Source organism: Leptonotus elevatus, chromosome 2, assembly GCF_054856555.1.
Source record: "Leptonotus elevatus isolate MCC_2025b chromosome 2, RoL_Lele_1.0, whole genome shotgun sequence".
In the NCBI taxonomy this organism is placed as follows: Eukaryota; Metazoa; Chordata; class Actinopteri; order Syngnathiformes; family Syngnathidae; genus Leptonotus; species Leptonotus elevatus.
The window spans coordinates 16,992,433-17,011,581 of NC_141240.1; the positions used below are offsets into that span (position 1 = coordinate 16,992,433).

Genomic DNA, 19,149 nt, shown 5'->3' on the forward strand with positions numbered 1-19,149 from the left:
ACACACTCCAACAAGGACTACATTGTATATCCTCATACAATAAGATTCAGATCTAAAAGCTAGGTTGACGAATACATTTTTGCACACAAAAAGTAAATAAATAAATAATAGGGGTGGGGTCATCATGTCTGATAAGATATTGTTTGTGGATATATATATATATATATATATATATATATATATATATATATATATATATATATATATATATATATATATATATATATATATATATATATATATATGAAAGTAATTCATTGAACAGTATGCTAATTACTGTACAGTGTGGTTGTATACTACTGAAAATACCAACCGTAATAATACACACACGAGTAAATGATTGATCTGATTGCTTTGGCCAATGTTTGTCAACTTTAGTTTCAGGTATCTTTTTTAAGCTTGGCCTCTCGATCACGTCTTTATTAGTGCAACTGATTTGCTGAGCGTATTTAAAAGGTGGGCCCAATAAATAAGATTACTAAACGATGAATCTGGATGACTACTCAGTTTGAGAGTGCTGACTTCATATCTAATGCACTCCGCCCTCTTTTTGAGACATTTGGGCAAAAGTCTCTTTGTAGGGCTTCTGTACGAGAAGAAATGAGCCGTGATAGTCTGATTTGCAGCAGCAATTACAACCACTCAAATGTTGTCATTGGCAGAGTTGCCTTAGACATGTTGGCGCTTTTTAATGAAGAGGACAAGTATTACCAATTACATCAACTGCAGTGCAGTCATGGCAGCGGGCACCCCTCAAAAGAATGATACAAAGCTAACTCAAAGTAAAAGGAAGGGAAAGCCAAAGCCACTGAAAAAGGTCTCATGTTCTGTAAGTTGTGGCAGCAAATCAAATTAAGTAGGAGCCAGTGAAGTGACCTCAGGTGTTTTGATGAGGTCTGCCCACTTGCAGTTGAAGCAAAAGTTCCATTACTGATGTTATTAGGCAACATGTAAACAAACGCACTCATCTGGTGAATGGGTCACTCACTCATCTGCTACTTGTTCACCATGGGATAACCTTATGGCTTCAGCTATGTCCTACTGCTAATGCTGTTCTTTGTTTTGGCCCACAGCTTGCTGCTATAGGCCTACTGACAACTACAACAGCTTGCACTCATTTTGACTGTTCATGTTTACATTTATGTTGTTTTAATGTTTTGTTTATGTTTACTCTGGGTTTCATCCCGCATTCCAAAACATGCAGATTCATTCAGATTCACATTCATACACTACCTCTTGCCAGAAATCATTTGGGGTAGACTCTTTTTGATGAAGACAGTGGTACAACGTATAAGCTATAAGGCAATGTAAGGTTAAAGAAGGCTAGTTTACTATATAAAACAAACATCTCCTTTCACTTATTGGTAGTTAACGTTAGCTGTTATTTACTGTAGGCTACTAGCATTTAACAATTTTATGAAGTTTTATGGCCCAGTTTCCTTCTATTCATCTCATGCAGACGAGACCGCACACATGATTGGATTGAGGTCAAGTCTTTTTTTTTTATTCTTTTTTTAAAAAATTGGGGCAAAACAACAACAGAGAGTGTCAGGTTCATGTTTGTGTTCTGCACATGACCCAGCCTCTCTCACTCTCTCCATTGACGCCATTCCCTCACGCCGGCCTCCTTTTATAAGAACATAGCCAATGAAAACGCACGGAACAGGCGAGCCTTCTCAAGCCGAACCCACAACACCGCCAGAAGAGATCATGTGACTAAACTGCAGAGCCCAATGAGAAAGCGAGTGAGGGATTGCGAGCATGTGTGTTGTGTGCATGCGTGTACATCTGAGAGAGAGAGAGAGAGCGAGAGAGAGAGAGCGAGAGAGAGAGAGAGAGCGAGAGAGAGAGAGAGAGCGAGAGAGAGAGAGAGAGAGAGAGAGAGAGAGAGAGAGAGAGAGAGAGAGAGAGAGAGAATGCGCCATGCACCCTCCCGCGGAGCTATCTCACCATTACGCACGAAAGAACATTTGGAAGAGGAGAGCACGTTGCATTCAAGAGAGTTAAAACCTCCTTCTTCACACGCACAAACAGGTGAGAGAATGCACACGCATATAGGCTACACACACATTGTGCCATGCATCGTGTAATCGTGTACGTGATGTTGATTTGCCGCAGAGTGAGCCACGAGTCATGCATGACTAGCCTACACGTAAACAAAAACAAAACCCAACACTTACAGATTCAGGGGAGGTGATTTACTATACTGTAAAATGTCAAAGTCATGACCGTATGCGCAGTTTTCGTTTTGTGTCATGCATGTCTGTAGTTGTTTGAATACAGTTCTTTCAGCAAAGCAGAGGTTACTATAGGGCAAATTACTCCACCCTCAGCTTGCCCATGTGTACATCAAGCGGTCTTGTTTTTTTTTCTTTTCTTTCTTTCTATTCTTTCTTTTCTTTTTTTTAAACTTTAACTATTTTGATAAAGCCTTAATTCTATCATTTTCACAAAAAGTTTGCCTTTTTTTAGACTAAATAAGGGCATCAGCAGCTACTGTATGTAATGCAAATGTGTTTAATATTTGTAATATACGCGGTCATTATGTTAAATAAGTTAAACAGGCATTTTGGGTGAACTCACTATTAACTTTGTAAAGTGAGATTTGCTAACCCCAACACTAGATGGCGTGCATTCCCACTTATTTCAACTTGTCCTACATTTTCAACTTTTTATTGCTTTAACCGCTATGGTTCTATTTAAAGGGCATTGGAATGTTCATGTTGAAAATCATGCTCATTTGCAACCGTGTTGTGATTAGTGCCATGAAAAAGTAGCAGAGATGCTATCGCTTCTGTCTCCACTGATCCCCCCCTTTTAGCCATGTGGCTCCCTCACTTAGAGCAGCTGGCAAATGGGAACTCCTGATTCCACATGGTCAGTGTACGCCACACCAGCTGCTATATACATACACACACTCGCTTCTTTCATGCAGGCACCGCACAGAGGCCGAATAGTCGCGATGTTCAGTCTCTCGGTCGTCCTGGCTTCCACATTTCTGTGAAGCTTGCAGGAAGGACCCTTGTAGAACATTAACTTTAAAGTTGAAGTTGCCAAAGAGAGTGATGCTAGATCAGTAATCAGTGTCAAAAGATCATTTCAAAACAACTATGATTCAACTTCATAGTAGATGGAAGCATGTATTTTCTAATAAAGATGTGTTTCCAAAAATGGATATCCTTGCTCTAACTGATGATTCCGATTGTTTTGTTTTCCGCAGGAGGAGGATGTAATACATTTTCATTAATATTTAGCCAAGTCTCCAAACTTGATCTTGAGTGGAGAGCAGAGTCCAGCTGCCATTCATCCTCACAGGAATGGTGGATCACTTACCGCTTGGTGAGGAGACCTTCCTGTACTGCACTAGCTTATCGACGTGTGACCACAGCAACCGCTGCAGCGATGCCAGCGAGCGGGTGTCCCGAGGCATCATGGTGACCGACGCGTGCGTCTACCATCCCTACCAAGGGGTATCCTCTTCGCCGGGGCTCTCCGAGGATGACGTCAGCATCTCCTCAAGCCCTCGATCTTCGATCTGCTCCAGCCCGGAGTCCTCGTCGCCCAAATCCCACGCTCACGTGAGCTCCAGCTATGAGAGCAGGAGCTCTTCTGGAGGTGAGAGTCAAGACAGCCTGCTGGACCTCCTCCTCTCACAGGAAATGACCAACTCCATAAGCTTCAACATCAGCAACAGCAGCTTGCTCTCCTCGCCACCTTCTTCATCTTCCAACGCCCCACTTTTACCCATGGGCCTCGCTTGGGATTCGAAGAGGGATCAGCGGCTGGGTCTTCTCCAACACCAAGCCAAAGAGGACTATTGCGAGTTCCCCATTTTCCTGGATGAGCTGCAGGATCCTACGGCGCTTCTCTTTCAACCCACTCTGGAAGAGATTGAGGAGTTCTTGGAAGAGAACATGGTGGTAGCGATGGAGAAGGAAGACGAAGGAAGCGATGAGGCGATGTCGCCGGCGCCGGAGTTCTCAGAGGCTGAAAGTGCAAAGACGATAGTGAGAGAGGTCTTGCAGAACTCAGACCAGACTGTACCCGTGGCCCATTCTCCGCTGTCCTCCCACAGAGAGACCAAACAGACGCTAAATGCATCGAAAATGAACAGCTCATCAACAGTCGATGTGAGCTGTATAAGTTCGAGTTCCACATTCAGTGAAGTGGATGGAATCAAACAGGAAGACTGTGGATCTCCATCAGCCTCAGGAGAAAACAGCAGTGCTGCTTCCGGTGTGCCGGTCATCTTACAAATCCAGCCCATCCAGATCAAACAAGAGCCTCAGTCCTGCACCGTCTCGGACGCTCAAACGCAAGAAGCTCTCTTGCAGAAGCCTCAAACCACGCAGGGTCCATCGGACATCAAGATCGCCCAGCTCCTGGTCAACATCCAGGGCCAAACCTTCGCCTTGGTGCCTCAGCTGCTTTCCCCTGCGAACATTGCATTTGCGAACAAAAATTCCTCCAAATTTGTACGGATCGCACCGGTGCCCATTGCTGCCAAGCCCACCGGGCTTGAGGAAGGCGGGTTAGGTTGCGGATCAACAACAGGGGCCCTTGCTGGAGGTCAGAGGTACCAGAAGAGTGCAGTGGCAGACCTTATAAAAATGCACAAGTGCTCTTTTCCGGGCTGTAATAAGATGTACACCAAAAGCAGCCACCTTAAAGCTCATCTGAGGAGGCACACCGGAGAAAAGCCTTTCGCATGCACATGGCCTGGTTGTGGATGGAGGTGAGAAAATCACATTATTATTTACATAGGCTTCCAAATTGTGGTACAGTAGGTCCTTTTCTGACCTTCAAGTAACATTGCAGGGCTAGTGATTGGTCTAGGACCAATAATAGAGAAAGAGACATAATCCTAAACTGGTGTTTACATTACATAAACAGTGGACGCTAAAGGTTTAATAATAAACAACATGAACAATTAAGCTTGTGAATAGTATGGAAGAAATTGAATAGGCTATAGCACAAACCTTGGACTTCATAGTCTATTGAATGTTCCTTTTTTGAATCTTTATTATCGATGCTCTTTTACTGCAATTTTTATTTACCTAAAATAAAGATTCAATCTAACATAACATACACATAAGTGCACATAAAACTGTACTGTAAGAAAATAACTCAAATAGAAACAAGATATATATATATATATCCTTTACATGAAAAAGTGAGAAACGAAAGTGCATAACAAGGAGAGTGTTGCCAAATTTGACTCACAATTACAGAGGGAGGACTTATGCCGATCACTAGGTGCCATTTTATCCAAAGCCAAAAAATGCTATGGTGCAAAACAGATTAATGTTATAGCTCTACAATTCTATTGAATGGAACCTTAATTTAACTGACTAATAGGGGGAGCGGTCATCCGTTGGAGCCGACTGATCGGTAAATTGAAGTAGGCCTACGTTTTTTTGTTTTTGTGGCCTGAAAAACACACACACAGTACATACAGTACAAAATTATTGTAAATAAATATTACCCCCCCCCCCCAAAAAGCTTGAAACTGTTAACTTCTAAAGTTTATCCAAACTTACCTCATAGGTGCTTCATGGAGGAGAGATAATGGCATGCAGATGGTCGCATTCATAAGATGCGATGTTACGATTCGATGCTTGATGGCTTGACAAAAAACAACCATATACTGTACGAAAAATTGTGTTTGAGAGATGTATGCACATACTACATGATGAGAACGCGCTCCATTAAACATTATCCATAAATATGAAGAGGGCGATTCAACACGCCCCTTTTGAACTGCATTCCTGAGGGCATTGCTAAATTAATGTCCATGCGGTCCATTAGCTTTTTGCCCCTGCCAACATGGCTGACCACGTCGACTCATCTGTTAGCCTGCTCTAGTCTTGCTATACTGTATATCTGTGACAACAGTTGCGCAACCCAGAAATACGTATAGCGCCAGTAAACAACAGTGGCCAATTCTGGAACTAACAGACTTTGACAACTAAAAGGGGTAAAACGGGGTGTTTTTTTTCTTCTTGAGTTTGTTGTTGTTGTTGTCTTGGTCTGTTGAATTGATCGTCCACTGTACGCTATATTAGTTGTACTGTAGTTCTCAGTCACAAAACATTTTGAACAATTATCTCTTCAAACTTGTCCAATGCATTTAGAAACCTCTGAATTACCTTTAGGAGTTCTTTAACTGCCGTGCAAGTGTAAAGTAAGTTAGTCAGAGTTATTACTTTGAAACTTGTAAAACATTCCTATACATGAGAAGAATGACAAAGGAGTGTGATTTGTGTCGCATATATTACTTTTTGACCTACTGTCTTACAAGTATAAAAATAAGTTAAGTGCTGTACATCTATATCAAAGCACACCGCGTGACATAGTGACGCTCTATTTTACTACACTCTATAAACAGTTGGGTCAAAAATAACTCAACTATGGGTAAAAAATGGAGCGATCCTCTACTTGGGTCAATTTGACCCAACTTTGAGTCATGAAATGGGTCTTTCAGCATAAAACAACTATATTGGTCAGCTCTTTTACTTTGGTCAAAAAATGGGGTCATTTTGTATAAAACAACCCAGAAAGTTGTTTTTATTTTTTGGGACCCAGCTGTTTTTAGAGTGTACTATTACTACTACTTCATTATTATTTCAAAATCATTCTGCATTCCACAGAATAATAATCATAATATTCTTAATGATATTATGACTTTTGGCTTGTTCCGTTAAGCATCATATGATTTGGTTTGGCACATTTATAAGACAATTCTACACAAAGATACTTTATATATATATTAAGAATCATGATATTGTTTGACATGCAGCAGAAAAGCTTCACATTGGAACAGCATATGTCGATTCGGGAGACAAAATGTAAAAAAGAAAAAAAAATGCTTGAAATTGTGTTGATTTGAGCTGTTTCTGTGTCGCCACTATCTGTGTGTTTTTGTACCATGGTAAAATCTCCGATTAGATTAGAGTTTCCTTTGAAGTTGGTTGAACGCAGACTTTGCCCCCGCTAGTTATTGCACTTGTTTGCTCACTGTCTGTGAATACTTCCCACAGACGCACGGTTATTACGGAATCAAGTTCAAAGTTTTTAGCTCATGACGTACATATAAATTTTCCAGTCAGCCAGGATGCACTAAGTATACAAAGCAGCAAAAAGTTCGATCTTCTCATTTCAATTTCATCCAAATAAAAGCAAGCCATCTTTTCCAAACGCCGACTTTCACCTTGCACTTCCTCCACATACGCTTTTTGCTCAAGTTGTGTATAATAAATTTGGCCCATTTAAGCGGAGAGTTCAGACTAGCAAGAATTTTCAACTATTTAAGCTGTTTTCTTCCCAATGACTGTCTTGACTATATGGTAGCTGCCTCATGTAAAAACAAGTTATGTAACATAGGGTTGGAGCAACTTTATGAGGTCTCATGAGGCCTGAACACATGTATAAATGCAATGTAAACTTTTCCATTTGGAACATTCACATGAGTGCTACATGCACATGGAACAATATTCTCCTCTTATCCTCCTTCTTCTTCTGCGACAGTGACATCCAAACAGGAGGTTATTACATAATTGTATCCTTTCTCAATTATACCGTGGGACATCTTAAGGCCGGAAACAATGAGTTGTGAGACGCTGATCGTCAATTTGTTCAAACATCATCATTGTCATATTTTCAGGGAGAAATGGAAATAGAAACAATCGTAAACAGCAGTTGAACAACAACTTGATTAACTGTACAGGTCATGTCTAAGTAGCACTACTACATTCTCAACTGTCATACAACAGTCAAAATCATCAATGAGGTCAACATTCTTGACTTTCACATGAGCGTAAAAAGCAAAACAAATGTGAAAACTACAAAACACCCGTGGCCCATTTTTCCTTAAAATGTTCATTGATATTCCAAATTGCAGTCATTCATCTTTAAAGGCTCCTATTCACAGTATTTTAATTTCGGATCAGCTTCATTCTTGCAGTAGAGACAAACTAACTTTCCATTTTTCTATTATTCTCCCTAAATGTAATGCTCTTCCCCTGGCAACAACTGCGCTTTTAGAACCTTGATATGACATCAGCATTACAACGTAATATATAGTCCTCCCTTCCTGCTCCTCACGCCCCTGCCAGGAGCTAGAGGTGAACTGGGACGCCCTCGTAAGAGTAACTTCAGAATAGATCCATGTGTGGCGATAGGGAAGAGTCGTATTTCAATGGCCGGGCTCCTACATATAACTTGCAGAGAGTCATATTTTCACCCTGCCACATAGTTCGACTCATTTTACCCGTGAGTTTCCTTCATGCTTTACGTATGTTATCATCTGGCAGAGATGTGTTAGCGGACCAACAGTCCCATGTAAACACTCAAGTTGAACAATGCAATTGCGTTCAGCCCTGACCTACATAAAGACTTTTATTCACGGTCGTGTCCGATGGCCTTGCTCAAACCTAAACAGTTTACTGTCACAACATGCAAGTCCGCGTACACACTTGACAAGTCGTCACCCGATCAGCGGCTTGTCAGCTGATGCATTCTTCGTCACGGCAAAGAACAGCGCTGTTGCCAGGCGGTCACACCGACTGATTTATCTTTAGATTGTGACACCTTTAGATCAATGCAAACTGGAGAACGAGAACAACTTTGTTGACATGGCGGCGATCCACGTGAGGGTCTCATTGTGACCTGTACACATCGTTCAAAGACAAATACTCAAGTGATGTTGTACGCATGCAGGCTACTAATTAGGGATGGGTGTTAGCAGTCGATTTCCATTTTAGTTTGTTTGAACCATGAAAGTCCCCTTTCCTTTTAAGCATGTTAGGCAAGCAACTGCTATTTAAACTGATGACTAGTGAGTTACAATAATCGGGAGAAATAACTAGCATTGGTTGGATGTTGTTCTTTTGTGGAGGTACAACAGGTACAAGTTAGACTGTCAAAATGTTTTTCAAGGTGAGGAATGACAATGTCAGTTGAAAGATGATTTTTGGCCAGGCAGCCTTCTTTTTAAGGTGTAGAAAGTTGGAGGACATCCAGCCCTTAATGAAATTGAGGCAATATTTTAAAGAATCTTGTGCATTTAAAATCGGAGCTAAAGAAAACATTATATAGTATGACTGAAATGGCTAATGGTGTGTTCAAGGGGCAAGAAGTATAGGGTGAACAGAACTGGGCCAAATACTGAGCCCTGAGGAACCCCTCACGTCAACAAGGTTGTCCGTTATTGCTTATATTGATTAATAAGAATCTGCTGGTTGCAATGATTTTGTTTTTGAATGTGAAGTGGTTTAGCTGAGAGGTTCAGGCTTTGTTGCCGTTCTGTGCAGCGTCCTATTGCATTTCATTTTTTTCTTTGCATATCATTTAATGTTTACTGGTCCTTGCCTAGCTATGAATTTGACTGTTCTCTTTTAGATGTTCTTCCAAGAGATTATTTTTGAGTGCAAAATGTATAATAATATTAAAACAATCATTACTCAAGCAGAGAAGTTAAACACTTACAAAAGTGTTATTGTGATGGGTGAATTGTTTTTATTGATAAAACTTGATAACATTTCAGATGATTGATGTTACATTTTCAAATTTTTATTATTGTTATTACTGTACCTCCGCTGACAAAATAAGATACTGTGGGGCAACAACATGTCAAATCTTATATATATATATATATATATATGTGTGTGTGTGTGTGTGTGTATACGGGTATTGCTGTTGACAGTAGGATATGGCGCAGCCCTAAAGATGACTAGCCCTACAGCGCTTTGTTATGTAATGCATGTGGATGCTGACATCTTTTCCAACTACTATATCATGTTAGAAGCTGGACAATTTCCAGCCTAGTTCAACCCTCCAATCCCGCATCTTTACTTTACACACATGACACAGGACAGTAAGATGGGAAAAAGTTGGGAAAATTCCATTTTAGATGGCCTGCGTGATTAATTAATCTGTGGAGTGCATCTAGTGCTGAAATTTGTTGATTTTGCAGAGTGTACTGGTAGTTAACAAAAGGATGACAATTCTAGTTCTAGAGTCTGGACATTATGGCCACATTCCAAAATTTGCCTGACTGCAATTTTTAGGTTGTGTGTGTCTCTTTACAAAGATGGTCCCGCCATTCTAGGTTAATACCCACGCCTAGAGCTACCATAAAACCTGTGAATCTGTGTTTCCCACACTCTTGATATGTATGCTATGTGCAAGACTACACTCACGCCATGCTAGCCCAAGGGCGAATGGAGTCAAGTGCCCTCCAGTCACCCTCAGTTTTGAACTCTGTGACCTTGCATGCTGCACCTGGAACATGCGGTATAGAGGTGGCAAAACTTCACACGAGTTGTTGTGGGGCTGTTAAAAAGCAAGGGGTTGGACACAGACCAGCATGTGATCCGTCCAAACAAAATTGTGAGTTAAGAATATCCCTCCATCCATTTTCGATACTACTTAGCCTGTTGAGGGTCATAGAGAACTCGTGTCTATCCCAACTGACTTCAGGTGAAAAGCAAACTGCGGTCTGGACTGGTTTCACTTGCCAGTCAGTCGCAGGGCGCAAACTTTACTGTTTGAGAATATCCTGCTAGCTACCGTATATGCATGTCGGCTCGTCGTGTAGGGTGTTTGTTCTTATGATTGAGGCATGACCCAACTTGAAGCACAGATAGTGTACATGGAGCTCATATGTGGTTTCACCATTTGTTTCTTGAATTAAGATCATTCGGTTTATAATTGTCAAAGCTTCTCCACTCGCTAAGGTTGTGTCAATAGTGCAGCAAATTGTTCCGTTTGTATAGTAGTCACAAAAGTAGATCATCATTACTTGACTTTAGATAAGGTTCAGCTCAGAACGTTTTTTCCAATCTACTGCACGTTAATACTTACTTAAAAATGTTTAATCGTCGAGAACTAAATGCAGCAAGACCCCATAAAATCTTGAAATGTTGTAAATTGTACAATAACTAATATTTATTTAAAACACACACACACTTGCCCCTTTGCCTGGTATTATTACACCACCAAGATAAATAAACACTAGCATAACGCAAGTGACAGCATATAAAAAACTTTACAACAAGCCAATAAAAGCATTTACAACACAGTCAAATAATTACCTTCAACCAGTCCTTCAAAATGATAAGTTTTTGTGTCTTGAATATTATCTCATGCATACCACTCATTTCTTCAGAAAATGTGAATTATGTAACAAGAAGAAAACTAAAGCTTTAGGAGAACAGAACATTGTGTACTGTGTGCAGTTCGTAAAAGCACGCTCTAAACATAAACGTTAGCATCATCCAGTATTGATCAATATGGTGTGTTTATATGAGAATTATGTTAAAAACTGTAAAATATACAATAATCAGCCTGAGTAATAAAAAGTGACAAAACGTATAGTGAGGCCAGAGTCAGATTTCTGATTAGTATTATATATTATTATTATTATTATTATACTCGCATTGTTCTCTTATTGACATTACAGTACTAAAAAATTGTGATGGGGAAATGAAGCTTCATGAAGCACTTGTAATATTTTTTGACTCCTTTAGATGCCACTCTTGGTTGAAAGATGCAGTGGAAATGTAATCCATTTCCTTTGCATTAACCTTCATATTTAAATCAAGAGCACCATCTAGGGGAGTCAAAAAATATCACAAGTGCTTCATGAAGCTTCATTTTCCCGTCACTACTGAAAATCCTAACGTATACAGAATTAATCCTTTGATGCTCGCAAAACTGAAATCTTGACGGCTGATTTTTTATACGACTTTACAGGCCTATTTTGGTCGAAATCCAAACTGTGTTTCAACTCGGGAGAGTCCACTGAATTACACTACTGCACTTGCTTCAAAAGTGTCAAATGAATCCATATCGGCGCCAACTATAAAGTCAGCTCCGATGCATCATAAGTAACACGATACCAGAAAAACATTAATCATAGCACCAATAAATTATTTGACTTTCTGATCTTGCATTTCCGTTTTTTAATAGTTACACATTATGAACTCTGCCAGCTATCCACTTTAATGTGGGGACATAATGAATAGACGGATTATGTAATTCATGTCTAAGGTGAAAATGGCCTGAAATAAGTGTGAGTGACCGCTTCACACCCCTCCGAATTATCGCCCTGGGAGCAAAATAGGGAAGCTGCAAGGGATCAACCCATGTTACAGCTTACTCAGATCTTAAAAGCTTTACTAATACACAGAGGGACGCACACAAAAGTCATGTGCTGGAATGTGCGGACGCTACTCTATCATCCACGTAAAGATCCCTTGTCATGATATCCGCACTGTGGCAAGCCCATGGAGACCAGAGGCCGGGCGGGCCAGGAATAGACGCGGATTCGCGGCGCTCATGTGTTGGAGCTAAATATGGGCCATCTTCTCAGAAAGGATGCAATTGACATGTATAGAATCAGCGTCATGCTCAGATTACTGCCGTGTAAAAGTTGCTTTTATGTTATTTGGAACCTTGGAGCATATTTATGCCATGACAGGTCATCAGATGTGCTGCAGGAAATGATCCAATTTCATTTAAAAGAGAAGTTAGCAAGTACAAAAAAAAAAATCACTTTGTGGTGAGTTACACTAGAAAAGCACGTTAGTCATAATTGAGTGTACCACTAAAAGTTAGCATTCCGTGAGTGTGTGACAAATGGTTGACAACTCAAAAGTCCGCTTTTGTCTCTGATTGGTTGTTTTTCCTTGGGTACTGTGGTTTCTTAAAAATCTCAATGGTTCAAAATGGGGCCATAAATGGCAGTTTTTTTCCCACAGGTTATTGTCAAGACATACTGACTATTTTAACATATATATGACAAAGATGACAAAAAAGCAGCAAAAAGTAGTGCATCTTTATTCATCTACTTATGACACCCACTTAGACTGCTTAAATTCATCCAACAAAATAAAAGCTTTGTCTAAAACAGATGCTCACATTTCACACTGAGTAACTAAATGAGGGAGTCAAATGAGATGAGATCATTATGATTTGATTATATAATAGCACTAAAATGTCCTCCATCCTATTCTGCCAGGTTCTCCCGATCCGATGAGCTGTCCCGACACCGGCGCTCCCACTCCGGAGTAAAACCATACCAGTGCATCGTCTGTGAGAAGAAGTTTGCCCGCAGCGATCACCTGTCAAAACACCTCAAAGTCCACCGCTTTCCACGAAGCAACAGGACAGGGCGCTCTACAAACTGACCCCTTCGACCCCGCTCTGAAAGACTGACACTAAGTGCGGGGCGGGTGCATGTGACGAAGGACAGCGGAGAACAAAGGTGGGGGGGGGGGGGTGGCTGGTTGAAGAAGTTTGCGCAGGACTTGTGTGTTCAAAAGCGCATGTGACATACGTACTGTGATCATTTGATGGGTGGCAATGAAATGACTATATAAGGTAAACAAAAATGTTACTTGACACACAACCCTCACAAGTGGAATAAGCTTCTTGTACAGAACAATTTTCTTTTATCTCACTCAATCATGGGACTAATCAAAATTGAAGATCAATATGATATTCAGAGTATTTTTATATTGTTTATGTCCAAAAAGCCTTATACACAGTTGCATCACTGAGGGTTCCGGTACAAAAAAAAAATATATATATACCCAAGTGACTCTTTTATGCCTTTTGGAGCCATATGTTGCCACACAGGATCAAGAAACACATTTGTTATGATATTAATTTAACATGTTGGACATTTTATAGATGTTGTATGTGAATAATAATTGTGGCCTTGGTTTATTTAGTCCCCTGTCACGGGACTACTATGGATTTGGTCCGAGTCAAGTTTTTTAGCAAGTACGCAATTGTTTTTCAACGATCTTTTCCAGGCATTGTTGAAGGGAGGCAGTTATTTGTTTTCAAACTGGAATTGCTGGTCTATGTCAAAACGACAACCCTACATATGACAACCCTGTAAAGTAATCATTTTCTTAATTGTCACATCACAGGGACAAATGTTAGCAACAATCCAGCCCCCCACCCCCCCAAAATCAAGCACTTGTCTCGGCTCTCAAACACTGTGGACTTCGCTGAAACCACGCCCACTCAACTGTCCATCAAATACTATGACCTTCTTATGCCAAGACAAAACTACATGAGCCGTGAAAACATATCCGCTAGAAGCCTCTGGAGGCTGGAATATATATTGCAGCTGGTTGTCATGCGGTGACGATGAGGATGTATTTTGAGGCTGTGGCGATTGCTTGCTAGCTAACTGCACGTCGCACCTGCACCATTTGACGGCTGATATGGATTAAGGCGAGGGGAATGGCGATCAATGTCAGGTCCGAGGTGCGTCACTGGTTGCCTTGACTGAAATAATCAGGAAAACGAAACGGTTTATAAAAGCAGCTCTATCTCTACAGTTGAGCACTACATATTTTTCAGTCTTTGCGCGTTTTCAGCAATTATCTTCAAACATGTATCAAACCTCTGAATTTATTTTGCAGGGGTTTTAAGGAATTAGTACTGTACGTGATGTGAGAGCCAGAATCTAAAACATTTCACTCTACCAGTCGCAAGTCTCAAATCAACCAATCATCCTCAAACTGGAACGCTTAAACCTTGATATTTTACATTTTAAATTTTATTTTCAGTAGCAAACCACTCAAACCCTCCACCTTATTATTCAGGAAGTGGAATCTGTCGTCCAGAAGAAACCCATTGATTTGGAATGATATCTTACAAAAACTGTCTAAGGAAGCTAGGGTGTTTTTTGTTTTTTTTCAATGTACTAGTCATAGCTTTTAACTGGTTGGATTCCAGCTTCTAATTGGTCAATCTCAGAACAAAACTTTATGGGTATTCAGTTTTATCTATCAGACGATTGGACGAGGTGTGGCTGTGCCTAAATCTGTCACCATGGAACATGTTCCATTTCAGCACAGTCTCAATTTGAAATCGATTGTTTCAGATCCAAGATACTGCAGTTCAGCTTTTTGCTAATCGTGAAGGCTTAGCGGGGGCGACGCGCTTCTTCTCTTCTGCTTCTTCTTCCGTACATGGAAGAGTAAACGATGCATCGACATTCCTATGCGCTTTGATTTCATTTCTTTGTTGAATGGCAGGAAAACAAAAAAAAACAAAAGGAGAACATTGTAGAAGAATAATGCTGACCGCCAAAATCATGACACTGTATAATTTGCATCGGCATGCAAGACATTTTTGGTTGTCTGCCCTCCCCGAATATTTTGAGAATTGCCGTGTTGTTGTATTGTGATCGATCTTGACTCAGATCTCAGCAATGCCTTGTTCGCCTCATCTGGTCTCAATGTCTCTTATCTGACTTCTTGTCATATTTATGGCAAATGAAATCAAAAGTAGGTGCTGGTTTATCTCTTTTTTTTTGTATCAGGAAACACTTTGTAATTCAGTTTGTTCGAAGTGAGCCGTTTCGTAAAACTTCATGTCCCTTTAATTCTTCCTGTCACAGATGTGAAACGAGTAGAAGACCTAACATAACTTCTTGGATGTGCCAAACAACTTCTCTGGCAAAATCAAATACCTACACATAGTATACTTTTGACATAACTACAGCTTGATTTCATGACAGATTTCATATTTTAAATATTTCGAATAAAAAAAATGATTTATAATTATTTTGTGGCCCTTTTGTTCAATCTGGAATCCTATGACATCGTCCAAAACGACAGAAAAGACCTATCATCACAAACGTTCAGACGAGTCCTGTTGTTGGTGCTAATTTAACATATTCAATCATGTGCAGATCTTTGCAGGTCAGAAGAAAAAAAAATGGGATGCATAGCTTTTAAATTCAACCTTACTCCTTTTGTTTTGTAAGAGAAACACATAACTTTATTTACTTGTATTTTTATGCCGCTAATTATGAACAGTGATATATCTTTAGACAACGGTGGTAACTTACTACGTTGCCAAATCATATCTTAAAATGTACAAAAATGAGCATTTGTTTGTAAAAGTGCACACGAACAAGTGTCTTGGCTGGTCCATCAATGCTATAGCCCACAGAGGAGGGAATTTGGGGTCACCGTGGCAATGATTTCAACAGCTTTCTGCAAATGTTTACTTATTCTTACTGGCTGACTTTCGTCAACGCATGTTTGCCTAGCAATTGGAATCTATTTACCTTTAAGCTGTTTGCTTTATTGTCTGGTAATCAGCAATGACACTGACTAATTTATATTCCTCATTCAGCCTGGCCTGAAATCATATCCCTGGGTTAATGGACAACTGAAAAACTTGAAAAGATGACATTTCCTTGCCTCAAAAGTTACCTTTGTCCTTGGATTGTAGGGGAACAGCAGCTTTTGCTTCCAATCACATTATGTGGTCTTTTTTTTTTTGTCTGTGTTTTTTTGGAATTGCGGGAATGCCAACAAATTGCGGCATCAGTTTGAGACTAATACGATAGATTGCTGAAATAGAATTTGAGTAACTTTCAATGTTTGAGGTGCAGCACACAAAATTGGACTGTCATTTTTGTCAGTTGTTTTTATAATGTCAACTCATGAATGTATGTTGTATATACATTTCAAAGGAGTAAAGTACATGTTCTATGATCATGAAATATTTTCTGTAAAGAAAGTGTACAATAGATACAGATCTATATTTATAACATGTACCTCATGTCAAAAACGGCTTTATTAAAAAGTTTTGTAAAAAAAAAAAAAAAAAGAAAGAAAAAAGATGTATGCATAGAATATCTTTCGAAGCTAAAAATGTGGTATTTTGATTCCTCCACCCAAATTGCATTTACAATAAAATTGCATGTTCAATAAAAGGAAGGCAAAGCCAATTCGTTTAGCTTTATTTTATTTGTTTTACTAGAATATAAAAAGCAATACCACTAAAATGTTTTCACAGAAACAGAAAATATCTGCATCCCAAAAAGACGGGGCTGAAAAAAAATGGTGATAGGACAAAGACTGAAGACTCAAATCATTTTTTTGGCTTAAAAAAAAGTATGAAAGTTCCTATCTGACCATACTCTTGAATATATTGGTACTATAACAATGGCACGTTACCCCCCCCCCCCCCCACACACTTAATAAATTAATACTAAAAAGGTGATAATGCTACCAATATTATGCAAATGGCTGCCAAAGGTAATATATGTAGCTGTGTTTCATCATTGACCTTAACGTAAGCGCAAGCCAAAGAGGCAGAGCAATTTTAAAATTGCTGCCCGAAACTTTTTATTGATCTCAAATAGTAGAACTGGGTAATGTGATTGAGTACTCGATATGCAGTAACAAACCAAAACTCTTCTCAAAACTCCCAAATTTGATTAACACAACAACAGACTCAGAATTGATTATAATTTTATGTACTGTATACAATACAAACTATTTTTGAGGTTGCTACTCCTTGGTGCCTTGATATAAAAATATTTACTTCTAATGCAATCAAATCAAGTAAGTACAAAAATGAGATGTGTATAATCTATGAAATTTACATTTAGTACTTATCCACAGAACAGTAACCTAAATGAGTCATTGCATGTTACATGAAAGAAAATATATTGCACAGTTTTTATTGCACATAGGTCAGCATTATTGCAACAACCAAAGGAGGAAGAGCGGATCACAGCTGGCAAAGACACAAAGACTTGCCAGTGTGTGGATTTGGAAAGCAAGACAGCCGTCTTCCTCTTCTGCTTCACTTTCCTTGTTTGTTTCAGACTCTGTGTCCTGATTTAGAAGTTATGGTCAACTTGCTGAGCCTGTAGAACAGAATTTCCTGTGTATTTTAATGTGAACAAAAAACAAAGGTGTTTCCCATTCAATTTTCAAAACACAACATTTTGTAAATGTTTAAGATGGATACATAAATTCCAATTAATTACCAATAAATTCCAATTCATTGACATGGAAAGTTTCTCCCAATTTTGCAATGAACATAGCATTAACATTAGGGGTGTTAAAAAATGATCGATTCGACAATATACTGTATCGCGATGTTACAGCGCGCAATTCTCGAATCGATCCGATATGCGGCCGAATCTATGTTTGAACATCAAATTTTCGTCTTACTTAGGGTTAGGGTTCACACGTTAAGCATGGATTAATGCAGCATGAAGCCATAATATTTTATTTCAGTGCTGTTCAAACATGAAACAGATTGCAACAGATTGTTTGTTAAATACAGTTATAAGCCTGAAGTTTCAAATAAATAAATACATTTTCATACAAATCTTACAGTGTACATGTGCAAGCTTACTGATTAGTATTTTCTAAATGTGAGTAAAAAAAAATCGCAATAATCAACTTATAGATTCGTATCGGGAATAATCGAATTGAATCGTGACCTATGAATCGTGATACGGATGGAATCGAAAGGTACTAGGCAATTCACATGCCTAATTAACATAAATTTGGTAGAAAAAATAATATCCCTTTTGATGGCAGTACTGAAAACTGAATTGCATTTTCAAGTTCTTCCTCTAAAATCTCATTGAATTTGTGGTATGAACTCGAAGTTACATTTCACAATTGTCGGAGGAGGTAAGCAGCTTTGGGGAATGTAAAGAAAAAAAGTTATTTATTTTTTTATTTTTAAGTTTACAGCAATTTCCTTGATACAGCGATTGTAGTTGTGTTGAGAATGTACTGTCAGCAAAGAAAGGATGGTTGATCTTGTTTATGGCTTGCTGACTGCTTTAAGCACCATGTAGCATTTATTCAGCTGGCTGTGGAATTTTAGAATTGGTGCCAGAAGTGAAGATAATGGCGGACTGAAGATATTTTGTTCCACCATCTTGGTTTTCTTGCACATTCAACCAGCCAATAAACTGTACTGAATTACATTTAGGTGAAATGTTAAATTGATCAATTGCTACAATTGTCAGTTTCATATCTGTGAATATACTTGAAGAAAAGTTGTGATGGACAGCTTTTTTTTTTTTTTTTACTTGGGAACATCATATGTTGTAGAAAAGGACAACAAACAAAAATAAAAGTGGTCGCTCTATTTTGAATACTGTACTGTATATCTGTATATGTGCCAGATATATTCTGACCGTAAGCCGTTAACTCAGCGGTGCAGCCGTGTAAAATGTGCACACATACAGCATATCATTTTCCTGTAATTGTGGGAAGGTAAGTAGCAGCTTGCCTGCGTTTGTGAAGACAATTCTATCCCAATCTTGACAAAGTGTATTCAGTATTGTCTCATGCC

General features: G+C 39.2%; 1 protein-coding gene across 1 annotated transcript; it reads left to right on the top strand.

The window, feature by feature from the left end:
• Positions 1 to 1,727: 1,727 nt before the first annotated feature.
• Positions 1,728 to 16,532, top strand: klf15 (Kruppel like factor 15). The gene is made up of 3 exons (XM_086069565.1): positions 1,728 to 2,034; positions 3,221 to 4,735; positions 13,022 to 16,532. The coding sequence occupies exons 2-3, from the start codon at positions 3,318 to 3,320 to the stop codon at positions 13,188 to 13,190; spliced, it is 1,587 nt and encodes a 528-aa protein (XP_085925691.1). The 5' UTR covers positions 1,728 to 2,034; positions 3,221 to 3,317; the 3' UTR covers positions 13,191 to 16,532.
• Positions 16,533 to 19,149: the final 2,617 nt, after the last annotated feature.

Excerpts from the sequence above, each read along its gene's own strand:
- klf15 (XM_086069565.1), top strand. The coding sequence starts at position 3,318 with ATGGTGGATCACTTACCGCTTGGTGAGGAGACCTTCCTGTACTGCACT. Across the intron at positions 4,736-13,021 it reads TGGCCTGGTTGTGGATGGAG|GTTCTCCCGATCCGATGAGC; the intron begins GTGAGAAAATCA and ends CTATTCTGCCAG.